The sequence below is a fragment of the Neovison vison genome, chromosome 9 (genome assembly GCF_020171115.1).
Source record: "Neovison vison isolate M4711 chromosome 9, ASM_NN_V1, whole genome shotgun sequence".
In the NCBI taxonomy this organism is placed as follows: Eukaryota; Metazoa; Chordata; class Mammalia; order Carnivora; family Mustelidae; genus Neogale; species Neogale vison.
This window is the reverse complement of record NC_058099.1, coordinates 30,740,078-30,756,142: the sequence shown is the minus strand read 5'-3', so window position 1 is coordinate 30,756,142 and position 16,065 is coordinate 30,740,078. Positions and strand designations below refer to the sequence as shown.

At 37.0% G+C, this 16,065-nt stretch overlaps 1 protein-coding gene across 2 annotated transcripts in view; it reads right to left on the bottom strand.

Moving 5' to 3' along the window:
* TEX10 (testis expressed 10) overlaps positions 1–16,065 on the bottom strand; it is a 66,271-nt gene that overhangs the window by 26,136 nt on the left and 24,070 nt on the right. For both annotated transcript variants that reach the window (XM_044265255.1, XM_044265256.1), the window contains exons 6-10: positions 9,914–10,152; positions 8,820–8,955; positions 7,228–7,403; positions 5,083–5,260; positions 540–628 (exon numbers count right to left, since the gene is read on the bottom strand). In XM_044265255.1, coding sequence (XP_044121190.1) covers positions 540–628; positions 5,083–5,260; positions 7,228–7,403; positions 8,820–8,955; positions 9,914–10,152 — 818 coding nt within the window. The remainder of the gene's footprint in view (positions 1–539; positions 629–5,082; positions 5,261–7,227; positions 7,404–8,819; positions 8,956–9,913; positions 10,153–16,065) is intronic.

Below are 16,065 nucleotides of genomic sequence, written 5' to 3'. Positions count from 1 at the left end.
TTGTTCATCAATTTTTTAAAGTATGCAGTGGGGTTTGCATACAGCTATCTGAAAAACAGTCAAGTAGGGGCCCCTGGGTGGCTCAGTCAGTTAAGCGTCTGTCTTTGGCTCAAGTCATGATCCCAGGGTCCTGCTCAGCAGAGCCTGTTTCTCCCTCTCCCTCTGCCCCTCCCCCTACGTGTCTTCTCCCTCTCTCCCGCTAATAAAATCTTAAAAAAAAAATTTTTTTAAAGTCAAGTATATTCAATTCACTGTAAACCAAGACAATAAAGCTGAGAAATGAGAAAGAAAACTATAATCACATGATACTCAATCCCCAGAGTACTCCTACTCTGAGAGATTTAAACATAAATCATGTTTATCCCTGCCTCAAGAGCCTGACGATAGAGGAAGATTTCCACTTATTGGTCAATAAAAATCATTTCAAGATAAACAGATTATCATCTTCAAAACTTAAACCCAAACAGTTAATACAGCAAATCTTTGAATTTTGATGCTAGGTTTTGCTTTTCCTTAATTTGGCAGGAGAATGTCTTTACCTGTAAGTGTTGAAAATAAGAAGCTGAAATAGTCCACGTCACTCATCAACCAGTCTTTAACGGAATACTTCCATCCAGAAAACGATGATCTGTAATAAATAATGGGAGAATTATTACCAGAAGTGACCAAGTTGAAGACTCTAGAAAAAAGAGCACAGTATATAACAATTTTTCTTTACTGAAAACAAATCTGCATTAATAAATTAAAAACCTGTAGTATATATTCACTTTATATGTAAGTACTCAAGTATCATAATATGGAAAATTTAACTTCTAATATATTTATATTTATGTAAAGTTTTCATGAAAAAGCATAGTTGGTCCATACACACAGTGTAACCTAGAAAATTTCCAAACCACTTGAAAATCAGACTCTAAGGAGACAAAGGAAGTTTTGCTTTTCAGTAGTTGGTACAGCTGCTACTTGATTTTTATAAATTCTTACCTTGCTTACTCAAATGAGTTAAGTTTAAACAAGCTCCAGCTTCCTACCTAAACAAAAACTATCTTGATTAGGTAAAAAATATTCCTTGTAAAGCCACTCTACGATAATTATGTGTTCCTCTATTTTGCAAAGCTGTAACTGGGCCTACTTCATAATAGTGCAGCTCAAGTACTGACTGATAGGGGACTTAAGAAAATAGCTAAATGTAAAGCAGCTTCTCATTAAATGAGGATTATCTGGTTCTGCTATGGGATCAGTTTCCAGTGATTCCTTTAAAAACTCTCTTCAAGTTAAGTCCTAAGAAAATGATAGCGAATTTCAGCCTTAGATATGTCAAGAAAAAGGGGTGGGGGTATGATGAGAATGATCAGATCCAACAAGCTGAGGCTACAAATTTTATCACAGCTAATCAAATAAATATCTGACAAAATTAGGAGTTTCTAAATTCAACTAGAAATAATTTTTTTTTTACTATTGAAACAGTTGTGTTTTTATTTATTAATATTCTTTAAATTTGGGGAGTTAAAATGATGGAAATACCCTTGAGTATTATTTCCACAATTAGCAAAGGACTATGGATGGAATATTAAAAGGTTAGAGGTTACAAGAAAGTCAGAAATACACATTGGAAAGTAGTACGAAAATGGTAGTTAGCAAACTAATATGCTTTTGAACCCAGTAAAAACAGCAATCAACTGTGCCACCCAGTGGCTAAAAGAGGTAGCAAAACCACTGAAGGGTCCACTTGGAACAAATGATAAGCAATATATCATAATGTCCTTAAAATTATGCCTATATGTATTGTACAAGCCAGAATACTTCTGAGAATAAGATGGGACAAAAGAAGTAAAGTGCATCTGTTCCTGGCAGAGCAGGTCATACATATATCACTTAAAACTCAAGCCAAATTTCTTAGTCCAAAATTTTTCCCTCGTCAAAGATTTTTATATAACAATTCAGACTACTTTTCAACATTTGTGTCTTATGTGCTCCAATCTAGCTGTAAATAAACTAGGGGCTGAAAGGGTAAGAAATGAGCAAAAGCAAGTGGAAAAATACAAGTAGAATGCCAAGGGGTGGGGAGGGGAGTCGAACTCTAAAAAACTAAGTGGGCAATAAAAAAGGTAAGGGCACAGCAATTCTATTCTTTTCAAAAGTTAAAATGAACAACAGTTCTCACTTGATGGGTTTTTCACAAAAGGCACAAACTAATATTCTTCCCTCTGATAAAGGGAATCAGAACTACAAAACCTAAATTGAACCTGATCTCACAATCTAGTTATAACAGAAAAAAATCAGAATTAAAGGAATATTTCAGGAAAATTAACCTGGGAACAGTGTGCAAAATAGATGGGATATTATAATAGTACAGTCAGAAAATTATAAAAAACAGCTGGCTAGTTTACAGTCACAGTCAAGGAGAGAAAGGAATATTTTGAATAGAAAACCAGAAAAGAAATAAACCAGCGTATGTCTGAAGGAAACATTATCGTTAAATTCTGAATCTAGGAATTGATACAATGATAATGTCACTGGCCCAAGAAAGTTGATAAGTCTTAATTTTGTATTATTTTTTAAAAGAGAGATTAGTTTGAATGGGAATAATACATCTACAGAAAGATAAGTCTACCTAATAGACTTCACTGAAAAGCAAAATTTATCTTGTTGGACTTCTGGCTACAATGACAATCTGCTGCTAATGATTATGAACCCCTGCTATTATTTGTGAATTTATTTTCTCAACAGTTACCACAAATCTCCACAAGAAAAAAGTAAAAATCTGAAAATATCCTTGACAAAAATTGTTAAGCAAAGTGAATCATAACTGATGTTGATAAAGACATTAATAGAGCTTTCAAGGAGAATTAGTTTCAACAAGTGTTCAAAAGGTTATTTAAAATCAATTTTAAAACAGATTCTTCACAAGTTATATCAAAGGAACAGAGTGCCCTCTACTGGAAGTTAATTAACACAAATCCACCTCAGGAACAAAAAAAGAACATTTAACTTTTTTAAAGGCCAAACAAATATTAAATAATTGCTTACTAGACAAGGAGCTGGATTGTGTTCCCCTGAGAAAGGAAAACTAATAAATGTTTAAAATACTTAAAAATAAGACCAAGCTCTCTACTGCATGTGCACACAGAAATATAACACAGAATTTTCACATATAGACAAGTTGCAGACAACTCTCTTTTGCTAAAAGGAAAGGTTATCATCAGTTATGAATCACACTTTAGGTAACTAGATTCCAACATATGTCCTATAATGGTAAGAAAAGAATGTCAAAGACGCTAAAGAAATTCTATTAATAAAGTGAGCCACTCCTACTTAACTGGGCTAGGGGATCTGTATATACAGGAAACCACAAGATCTAAACTCTTTAGGTATAGCCTAGATTTCAATTTCTGCCTAAAACCGTACTAGACCCTGTCTATGAACCATATCAGTAATAAATATTACTGAAAATATTATGCCTAGGGTGCCTGGGCGGTTCAGTTGGTTCAGTGTCTTCGGCTCAGGTCATATCTTTTAGGATCCTGGGACTGAGACCCCAGACTGGGCTCCCTGCTTCCCCCTATTACCCTGCTCCTCCCCCTGCTTGTGCTCTCTCTTGCTCTCTCTGTCTCATGAATAAATAAAATCTTTAGGGATGCTTGGGTGGCTCACTCGATTAAGCGTCTGCCTTTGGCCCAGGTCATTATCCCAGGGTCCTGGGATAGAGTCCGAAAGGGGGTCCCTGCTCAGCTGGGAGCCTGATTCTCCCTCTGCCTGTCACTCCCCTGCTTTGTGCTCTCTCTCTCTCTCTGATAAATAAATATCTTCTAAAAAAATTTTAAATAAAATATTTTTTAAATAAAAATATTATGTCTAAAATACAAACACAATGTATTTAAGGATACTTTGAACATTTGCAATATGAAACACTATTAATTGGTTATAAAACATTTAAGAGTAGAGGTGCCTGGGTGGCTCCATCAGTTATGCATCTGCCTTCCTCTCACATCATGATCCCAGGGTCCTGGAAATGGAGTCCCCTATCAGGCTCCCTGCTCAGTGGGGAGTCTGCTTCTACCTCTCCCTCTACCCCTCCCCCTGCTCGTGCTCATTCTAATAAATAAACAAAATCTAAAAAAAAATTTTTTTTTAAGAGTAAAATGATACAGTCACTGTGGAATACCACAGAGCAATTCCTCAAGAAATTAAGAGAATTACCATGTGATGAAGCAACTCCATTTCTGGGTACATAGCCAAAAGAATTAAAAGCAAGGACTCGAACAGAGATTTGCACATCAATGTTTAAAGCAGCATATTTACAATAGCCAAAAGACGGACACAACCAAATGTCCATCAACAGATGGACAAAACGTAGTATATACATTTAATGAACATTAAGTCAGCTTTAAAAGGAAATTCTGATACATGATACAACATGGATGAACCTTGAAGAGTTATGATGAGTGAAATATGCAAGACACAAAAGGACAAATATTGTGTAATTCCACTTATATGAGGTACCTAGAATAATCAAAAGCACGAAGATAGAACAGTGGTTACTAAAGGGCTGAGGGCAGGGGGAATGAAGAGTTATCATTGTTTAATGCATGCAGAGTTTCAGTTTGGAACGATAAAATAGTTCTGGAGATGGACAGTGGTGCTAGTTGCACAACAATGTGAAAATATTTGATTTCAAGTGACTCCTTGTCTGATCCACAAATGTATGTTATTTCACCAGCTACATTAAATTTGTAGGTCCCTGAAAAGGCCTGTATCACAATTCCACAACACCGAAGGATTTAAGCACAGTACTTACCTGCCACTGAACCCTTACTTCATGCTTTTGATAATTTCTAATCTTTATAAATCTATACATATGATTACACACAATTTCTACCTATACAAATCGCTAGAAAACTTCAGGCTTACTTTAGTGAGCTTACTCTAGCAATAATATCAAGTTTTAACTGTTGCATTAAGAGCAAATGAAGTGAGTATCAGTATGTAACTTTAAAAGTGTTTTGTAGTTTACACATTGCCAGTAAAACACATGGGGAAAAAGACTATACATCTCAAATACATCTCACTTGAAGATGCTACCTCATGTGCAGTATCCCGATAAGCATGGCAGCCAAACTTGAACTGAGTCTTCCCATAATACAGCAACGACTTAATCGAGAAAGTAAATCAGCAGGCAGACTGGGTAGAAAATATACAAGCTGGACCAAACGCTGCTGAGACTCTGCTGGGAGAACCACCACAGTGCCTTCTTGTGGATCTGGTAGGGTAGGTACACATATTCAATTCATAAAAGATGAATTTATAAAGATATAAAAGTTTACAGAGATTAAATCAATAGACTGATAACTGTGTTAAACTGAATTCCAATATCAACTACATAAAGTTTTATCATAAAGTACATGTTCAACTTAAACTATTTTTTTAAGTAAAACAATGAACTATAATAATTCCACAATACCCATGAGTCACATCTGAAATAAGAAGTTTGATGGGGTAATCTCACGAAACAAACTGTGGGTTGCTGGGGGGAGGGGGGTTGGGAGAAGGGGGGTAGGGTTATGGACATTGGGGAGGGTATGTGCTTTTGGGTAAATTGGAAGGGGAGGTGAACCATCGGAGACTATGGACTCTGAAAAACAATCTGAGGGGTTTGAAGTGGCGGGGGGGTGGGAGGTTGGGGTACCAGGTGGTGGGTATTATAGAGGGCACGGCTTGCATGGAGCACTGGGTGTGGTGAAAAAATAATGAATACTGTTTTTCTGAAAATAAATAAATTGGAAAAAAAAAAAAGTTTGATGGGGGTAAAGGTATTAAACAGTAAAAAACAGGTACTTTTCCTCAACAGTGACAGTTAAAAAATCAACCCAATTTAAAGCAAAAGATAATACATACAAGCAATACTGGGAAAACAGACTTAAAAATATAACCCCCCAAAGGTGGAAACAAACCAAATGTCATTACTTAATGAATAGGTAAATATTAAGTGAAAGATGCCTACAATGGAATACTGGTACTCAGCAATAAAAAATACAGTTCAGATACATGCATGCTAGCATGCATAAATCCTGAAAACAGTATGTTAAGTAAAAGTAGCCAGATTCAAAAAGGTCCCATAATATATAATTCCATTTATAACAAACGTCCGAAACAGGCAAATCCATAAAGACAGGAGATTTGTGTGCCAGAAGCTGGGAAAGGACTACTAGTGGGTATAGTTTCTTTTAGGGGTGATAAAAATATTCTGGAATCAGACAGATTGCCCAATTTTGGGAATGTATTAAAAACACTGAAATGTAGGGGCGCCAGGGTGGCTCAGTCATTAACTCAGTAAGTCACTAAGCTGAACCATTAAGCCTTCGGCTCAGGTCATAATCCCAGGTTCCTGGGATCAAGCCCCATATCGGGTACCCTGCTCAGCAGGGTGCCTGGTTCCCTCTCCAACTCCCCCGTCTGTGTTACCTCTCTTGCTGTCAAATAAATAAATAAAATTTTTTAAAACTAACCAAAAAAAACCACTGAAATGTACATTGTAAAACAGCAAATTTTATGGTATGTGAACTACATCTCAGTAATATAAATTATATATACGTATATATCCTGGTATGATTTTATTGGTATTTTTGCTTAAAATGTGAAATAGTTCCAGAGGGGCGCCTGGGTGGCTCAGTGGGTTAAAGCCTCTGTCTTCCGCTCAGGTCATGATCCCAGGGTCCTGGGATCGAGCCCCACACTGGGCTCTCTGCTCAGCAGGGAGCCTGCTTCCCTTCCTCTCTCTCTGCCTGCCTCTCTGCCTACTTGTGATCTCTGCCTGTTAAATAAATAAATAAATCTTAAAACAAAAAGAAAAAAAAATAGTTCCAGAGATGAATAAAAAAATAAATGTGGAAGTCATACAAGATATCCATTATGATAAATCTGCCAAAGCTTCAAAGGATTTTTTAAAAATTCCTCATCAGTTCTGAATTTAAGAACAGCAAGCGGCTGAAAAGATAATTTAAGAATCATTCAAGAATCATCAACAATCACTAAACCTTCTAAAACTACCCTAATAAAAAATACTTGTTATTGAAAATGAGTTTACTATTTGAAATTTTATTTTGTTTTGGCAATTTAACCATGGTATAACCAATTTATAATAAAGGAAAGGCAAACCTAAAGCGTTCTCCTTAGAAACTTCCTGAATGAGGAGTAGATCAGTGGCTACCCACACAGTTAAACTCTTACCATAGATTCGCAGAGCAGAAGCTTGTAAACTTTTTAGTAATTCTTTATTTGCTCGTGCTGCCGCAGTATGGATAATATCAATAAGCTGTGTTGAGAGCTCAGGATTTCGGGAACCAAGGTGAGCAAGTTGCAATGGTAAGCCAGCCAGCCAACGAGATAACACCTTACTACGGTATCTAAGAAACACCAAATAAGAACAAAATAAAGTATAATTGCCAAACACAAGGGAAGTAAGTTTAAGCATAAAAAAATTTTAACCTGAATATACCACAAAGTAACAAATCATCTACCAAGAACTACCACATGTACTCATTTAAACATGTGAGAGCCCTCAAGAATGGCAGCATCATTTATTCAGCTACAGCATTTTCCAAGGTTTAACGCACTAAATTAAAAAGACCATGTAATCTGGAGCACTATCTAAATTGTACATTTATCTTACAAAACACAGACACTACTACTCTTTGTACTATTTATCTTGTTAGCTATTATACTGTATTAACACATTGCTGCAGTCAATAAACGATGCTCCCAGAACTAAAGGCTTTGAACCTCTTATTTTAGTTCTTCAGTACACAGATGACCCTTGAACAACATGGGTTTGAACTGCATGGGCCCACTTATAATCAGTTTGTTTGTTTATTTTTTTCAATAAATATACTGGAAAATTTTTTGGAGAACTGCAACAATTTGAAAGCCTCACAAAGTGCATAGCCTAGAAATACCAAAAATACAGTATTCTTCTTAGAAGTTAGATGCAACTATAAGAATATATGTAACATAAAATACGTGTTTATCAGCTGTTATTGGAAAGGCTTCTAGTCAACCGTAGGCTATTAGCAGTTAAGTTTTGAGGGAGTCAAAAGTTACACACAGATTTTTTGTGTCAGGGGGTTGGGGGGCATGAGAGAATGTGTCAGGGACACTAACCCCACAATGTTCAAGGGTCAACTGCACTTGTACTTGGTAAAGCTCCAATGTCTCTTTACTCAGGTAACAGCAATCACTTTTGCCGCACCGCAAAAGTTTAATGATTTAAGCATGACCTTTGTTGTCACACAGATCTGAACTTAAGTCTGAGCTCTGTTCGCATTAGTTATAGGACACTCACCAACTTACTTAACCCAAGCTTCAGTTTCCTCCTATAAAACAAAAGTAGCAATACCTACACTTCATAGCAGGAGTATGACATTTAGATAAATTATGAAAAGCACCTGGTTTGTACTAAAGACTCAAATATGTTTCAACAACTACCTATGTATGCTGAGGTAGCCCCAACCCTCATCTTCTGCCTAAACATATCTTCCTATCTGAAATATATCTCAAACTCACATCAAAAAATTAATTCCTTAGTTTTTGTGTTGTCCATCTCACTCGATAGCACCGAACTCAGCCAGAAACATATTCTTATCTTCTACTGTCCTCATTCTTATATCATATAACCCAACATGTAATTAAACGCTAGTGGTTCAATTTCCCTAATTTTTACAGAAAGCTAAAGGCAAGGCTGCACCCTATTGTCTTATTTAAATAGACTTTAAAAAAAAAAAAAACTTACAAGAAAAAGAAACGCAAATTAAATGAAACTTTACCTGAGCCTGTAAGATCTCAGTTCTTCTTTTTGATAAATTTTACTGAAAAACTTCAGTAACAAAGTCCGAACTGGAAGGAGAAGGCCCCTCTGCTGATATAATGTATAAACTGCCTTGATGAGAGACTCTGTAGCCTCTAAAAACAAAAACAACTGCATATGAAGCAAATGTTTCTTCACCAGCTCTAACTCCTCTAAAAGCACAGAAGCACTTTACTTTGTTCCTATGACAAAGTAGATCTTAGTCACAAAGTGTTAACTACCACTAAAGTCCTGTAGCACTTTTTACTATAAAAGTCAAACCAACCAGAGATTACAGTATAATTTTTCCTGAGGGACAACAAACCTATGTAGTGATGACAACAACCAGGATATCAGAAAGATGAGTAAGATGGGAACCAAAAAGGAAAGCTTTGTTTTTGAATGAAGACAATTAGTAAGTCACACTAAAAAAGAACTTAAATGTGACATAACTTCAGGGTAGAAGAAAGGTAGAGGATTGATTCTATACAAATAAAAGGGAAAAGTACTCAATTTCTAATCAAACTAGACCAGAAAATGTATCTTTTCATCATTAGACTCAATGGCATTTCCTCTTAATAATACCTATCTTCTTTTACTCAAGTCTATAATTTACTAGAAATCTTACCATATTGCTTCAGAGTGGACCTACTCACTGAGGAGATTCTCTGAGCCACAAAAAACTTCAGTGTTCAAGTAGATAGTCCTTTATAATTCTATAAGCTACATTTTATGGCCTGAATGTAATTAATCTGACTACCTGGAATGTCTGGAAGTCATTAATTCAAAGCTAGACCCTAACAGCATGCATAAGAGCTCCTCTCTGGGGCACCTAGGTGGCTCAATTGTTAGGTGTCTTGCCTTTGGCTCGGTCATGATATCAGGGTCCTGGGATCAAGCCCCACATTGGGCTCCCTGCTCCGTGGGAGGCCTGCTTCTCTGTCTCCCACTCCTCCTGCCTGTATTCCCTCTCTTACCATGTCTCCCTCTCTGACAAATAAATGAAATCTTTAAAAAAAAAAAAAAAGAAAAAGCAGTTCCTCTCTTAAAGAAAGACAAAGCATTAACACCTACCTCTGTTAGGTTGTATCTGCATTAACCTCCATGATACCCCAAGCAATCTGTTCAGCTGCTTACTATTTAGCCTAAAGCCATCTTCAAGGGTCTCTGTCACAAATTTCCTTATCATTTCTATCCAATTGGAATCCTTCTGTAAAGTTGAGGCATTTGCCAGGGAGACCATGATATCAGACAGTGTTAAATTCAGTAATAGATGATCAACATTATTGGAGAGAATCGTGCAATGCTTGATGCTAAAAACAAAGAAAGATATATACATCTATAAAGCGTTATATCTACCATGCCTGCTTTACTTAGAATACTTAATCAATGGGTCAAAATATTTCCTTCCAAATAATAAATTCCCAAGAAGACAGGTATAGAGGCAAAGTTTAGGTCACTGTTTTATAAATAAACATTCCTTAAGGTTGTTAAGATGACATGAATTACACTGTATACTGCTTAGTTCATTACCCAAGTTCCTCTTCACACAAAAATTAAAGGCCCTTGTAACAATGCTTGGTAATCCTAAACGAAATTGAAGACTTGAGAACCTCAACATACTTGAAGATTTTTTTAAAGCAGGTACTGATTTTTGGATATAGGTCACAGTAGATCTTGACTCTACTACCTCAACACATAATCACTAATTTCTCCTGGCCACAATTTCCATATGTGGGACATAAGAAGACTGATCCAGATAAGCACCGTTCATAAACAACTTACATGATACACATATTAAAACTGTTTTTTTCTAACCAAATAAAACACATTTCTTTCAAACCTTCAAAGAAATTTCAAAAAAAAAATCTCAAATACTTTCAATAAAAACAGAAATTGCAACTTAGAATATAAATAATTTTCAGACTACGGCATATTCAACAGCAGAGCCTATTTATTTCGGGTTTCAAAAAATGTAAAGTTAATTAAAATAAAAAATCTCATTAACCAATTTTAACGGAAAAGGTTAATCCTAGATCAAGCATGAGCAAGGGAACAGTAGTGAAGAACCAAGACTACATGGGAAGGGAAATAAAAGAAATCTGGTGCTATCAGAGCATCAAATATAGAGTTAGGAATGACAGATGAGCCTGGAAAAGTAAAATGGAACCAGATTACAGAGTCAGGGAGGCTAAGGGCACTAAAATTAATTCTGCAACCACATGAGTAACGTGGTTGAAAACTTACTGATGGGTGATTCATAAGGATAGAAAAGGAAAAATGAGAGTTATAAGAATACAAAAAAGAAGCAGAAGTGCCTGGGTGGCTCAGATGGTTAAGTGTCTGCCTTCTGTTCAGGTCATGATCTCCAGGTCCTGGGACTAAGCCCCACGTCAGGCTCCCTGCTGAGCAGGGTCTGCTTCTCCTTCTACCTCTCCTCTCATGCTCTCTCAAATGAATAAAAAAATCTTTAAAAAACAAAGAAGCAGTTAGTTGGCTATTACAGCAATCTAGGCAAGAGACAACAAGCTCAAGAACCAGGGTCAGTGTTGGTATGGACTGGGAGAAGGCAGGACATTTAGGAAGAGGAAAAATTAGCTGGATTTGAAGTTTAAGTATATATATGTATACAAATTTGGGGATGGTAGAAACTGGAGGAATCAGAAGTTCTAGTACTGGTAAATGGATAAATGAAGGGCAGAGATCCAGAAAATAATTACTTTTGATATGTGGAGCTTATAGTGTCTCTGGCATAATTCCAGACAGAGATAGCCAAGAGACAACTCAAAGTACAAGTCTGACACCAGAGGGAGAAGTCCAAGCCATTTATTAAAACATGACCACTCCTAGCTGCAAAAGCAGGAAATCCAGTTTTTATTTTGTGTAGTCTTAATCCTAGCTAAACACTGAAATTTAAGAAAGGAAAGACAGAATGGGACAGATAACTAGTAGTCTATACACCACAAATCCAAATTACTACAAGCATTTTTTTTTTTTTTGCCAAACTTCCCAGCACCCAAAACCAAGCACATTTTAACATTAACTAGACCACAAAAACTTAATTGTCACATTTCTTCAGAAGTAGAGCTTACCAAGATCTACCCCAAGTTTATCTCAAGCAGCATAATCTATTACTGTCTGGAAGTTCTCAATGGACACTGCAAACCTGGAGAATTCATTCTGCTCCTCCAATAATTAATGCAAATTTTTACAGACTAAATATAACAACTATCAATTCTATGAGGGAGGCAGGGCAATGGGGATAAACCAGTTTTCAGTAATGATAATGTAAGTAATTAGAACTAATAATCCCCTTCCTGAAAACAACTTTAAAACTAGATAAAATTGTTTTTAAAAACCTTAAAAGTACTCAAGAGCTAAGAAGATAATGAACATTTACTGGGTCCCAAACTCTACCAAAAAAAAAAAAACAAAGGCAAGATACTAGCATTCAAGGCTTTGTCCTTAGGGCAACTGACAATTCCAAAGAAAAAGCTGCAAAAACTGATGTAACCTTTCAGCAGCCTCACAGGGAAACAAAAACAAAAACAAGAACCAAAAACAAAAATCACCTGCATACACCGTTGTGAAACTAAAGAAAATAAAAAGAAAAATCATGGGAAGTGGGAACAGAAATTTTGTAAAGTAACACAATTAGACTCATAGTTGACTTCTTCATACCCAATGAAAATCAGCAGACAGTGAAGTGTTATTGTCAATGTGCTCAAAGAAGAAAAGTGCCAAACCTAGAGTACTATACTCTGCTAAAACACTCTTTAGAAATGAAGGAAAAATATTTTTAGACAAAACAAATAACAACTTCCAGCAGATTTTAAATGATCCCAAATGGATGGAAACAGATACAGGAAAAAATGAAGAGGGAAAAAAAAAAATGGAAATACATAAATAAAACTCAAGTGATGCATACAAGTTCTGCAGAAAACTAATTTTTGATGGAGAGCTCAAATTTTATCATTGGCACAAATACTGTCAGCTGTTTTCTTGGAATTGGTAGGCTCTTTGTTCATTTTGAGAAAATAATTGCCAAACACCCAACTCTGAAAACCCGCAGTTTGTCATTCTTTCAAGTTAAAATTGTGTCTGTCACAGGAAAGTACTCAGAAGTAGAATAATCACAAAAATGTGTTTCTTGAGATAACCATCATCCTGTGTATGCAGCCAAATTATTTTACCCCAGTACCCCCATTTCATCACACTGAATATAAGGGGGAAAAAAATGTATTCTCAAGGGTCGTGACTTAATAAAATTAAGTAATTTTTACTGCTTCATTAAGGACCTTTTTAAGCGAAACTGGCTCTGCCTTGTTCTTTTAGACTGTGAGTGCACAGTGATGAAGAATACAATGTTTTACTAGTATAGTTTGATGCCACTGCCTTAGTTTATGCTAAGATACTGGCAATTTTACCCACCACTGCTTTTGCGCCATCAGTACAAATGTCAGAAAAATCAAAAAGGCAAATAATGTATTAATTGTGCAAACAGTTCTGACTTTATAGACCCAGAGATCACAGGCCACCCTTTGAGAACCACTGTCTTAGATAAATGACATAAGAGTAAGCCAGCTAACTATGTAACAAACTGTCTCACAATAGCAACAATGATCTACTGTTTACAGAATATCCTAATAAACGTCCATCCCCCATCCCCAACCGAATTTGTTCTGTGCTCCTTTATTTTAAGGCTCTCCCAAAGTAATACCCACCCCTAAGAATTTCAGATTCTGAAAAAGGAAAGAAAAAAGAAAAAGAAAAAAAAAAATGTCAGATTCTGGCTCTTCAGTGGTATCCTTATTTAAACCAGTTAGGAAAATTTTCTATATACAATAGATCCAACAAACTTCCTTTTTACCAAATAAACTTTGTAACTTTCCAGATCATCTTTTCTTTTGGCCTTAACAAACATTTCTATTTAATTTAACTATAGGAAACTCAAATTTCTTCTACAGATGACTGTAAGTCAATCTCCTTTTGCATTCTGCCTTCTTACAATTCCTGCTGCACTCTTTCTGTGGGCCCTATTCTGTGCTGATTTTCCCACAAAGAAATCTATTTGCTAATAACTTTTTTCAAAATCTAATAATTCACATACTCTCTGAATATTTACTATGTTTTTTTAATATAGTCACTTTTTAAAGATAAATACAATTTCTGAAAGAAACCTGTCACTACCATAAGCAGACCAATCTTTCCTAATACATTTTGCAATAAATTCCCAACAACCCAACCAGCACTCAATCAACCTCGACCTGCCAAATCAAAGCTCTCCATTACCTCTTGGAAAATCAGTTTTCCAAATCTTACCAACTAGAAGACTACTGCAGTCAGCAGTGAACTTCTCTCACAAGTTGATTTGTAGGCCAAAGGCAAGACTTAGCTGTATTGCAAACACAGAGATCTGGGGCTCCCAAGAGAAGACAAGACACAGCTTTCATGACACAAGAGAAGTCATTTTAAGTCCCCAGCTCTTTTCCTGTTTTCCCTGATCAATACCCCCACTAGCTCTACTGGCCTAAGCATATCTCTTAAAACACATCCTTGGAGGTAGAAGAATTACAAAGAAATACAAAAACTTCAGAAGTTAAGGATTTTAAGGGAACTAAAGGAATAAAAAAACTAACAGTCTAACAGGTCAATAAATAGGCTAACCATAACAGACAAATCAGTGGTGAAATTCCCAGTGCTGTTTCAAAAGTAAACAAGGCCCTGCATTCCTTCCCAAGATAAGGAACTCAAGACCCCATCCAGTTTATACCCTAAGAGCTTACCAGAAGCCCTTTCACCTGTCGACAGTTAAGTTGAAGGCTCCACCCCAGAAGGGTCACAAGGTTCACACACAGCATGCATGTACAGGCATGTCTCCTAAGTATGTCTGCACAAACTTATGCCTGCCTTTACATGTGATTACAAAGCTCCCCTTTCTGATATTCATCCTAAATCCTAAATAAAAGGAACCCACTCACCCATACTCAGGGGGTCAAGGCTTTGGAAATTATTCCCCCATGATCTCCTTACTTGCAGTAAATAGGCTCTGTTGTGTGGCAACTCCATCTGGTGAAATTTCTATATGTAACCCACCAAGGAATGAAATCATGTTATTTTTTTTTTTAAGATTTTATTATTTATTTATTTGACAGAGAGAAATCACAAGTAGATGGAGAGGCAGGCAGAGAGAGAGAGGGAAGCAGGCTCCCTGCTGAGCAGAGAGCCCGATGCGGGACTCGATCCCAGGACCCTGAGATCATGACCTGAGCCGAAGGCAGCGGCTTAACCCACTGAGCCACCCAGGTGCCCCGAAATCATGTTATTTTGTTTACAGTATTTGTTCCCAGTACATATTAGAGTTAGCTTGTTGGAATAATCACCACATAGATTAATACATTTTGAGCACAAAAAAAGTTTTCTTAGGGGCGCCTGGGTGGCTCGGTCAGTTAAGTGTCCAACTCTTGATTTCGATTTGGGTCGTGATCTCAGAAATCAAGCCCCACATTGGGCTCTATCTACGCTCAGTGTGGAATTGGCTTGAGAGTGTCTCCCTCCAATCACCCTATGCCCCTCCCTCTGCTCGTACTCTCTCTTTAAAATAAACAAAAATCTTCAAATAAAGAAAGAAAGAGGGGCGCCTGGGTGGCTCAATGAGTTAAGCATCTGCTTCATCTCAAGTCATGATCTCAGGGTCCTGGGACAGAGCCCCTCATTGGGCTCCCTGCTCAGGAGGATGCCAGCTTCTCCCTCTTCCGCACCCACCCCTTCTGCTCTCTCACACGAGCTCTCAAGTAAGATCCTTTTAAAAAAAAAAAAAAAAAAAAAAAAAAGTTTTCTTAGGACTACACTGCTATTTTTTTTTTTAAGATTTTATTTATTTATTTATTTGACAGAGAGAAATCACAAGTAGACGGAGAGGCAGGCAGAGAGAGAGAGAGGGAAGCAGGCTCCCTGCTGAGCAGAGAGCCCAATCCCAGGACCCTGAGATCATGACCTGAGCCGAAGGCAGCGGCTTAACCCACTGAGCCACCCAGGTGCCCCAACACTGCTATTTTTAAATGCCAGTATTTTGGGGCGCCCGGGTGGCTCAGTGGGTTAAGCCTCTGCCTTCGGCTCAGGTCATAATCCCAGGGTCCTGGGATCGAGCTCCGCATCAGGCTCTCTGCTCAGCAGGAAGCCTGCTTCCCCTCCTCTTTCTCTGCCTGCCTCTGCCTACTTGTGAT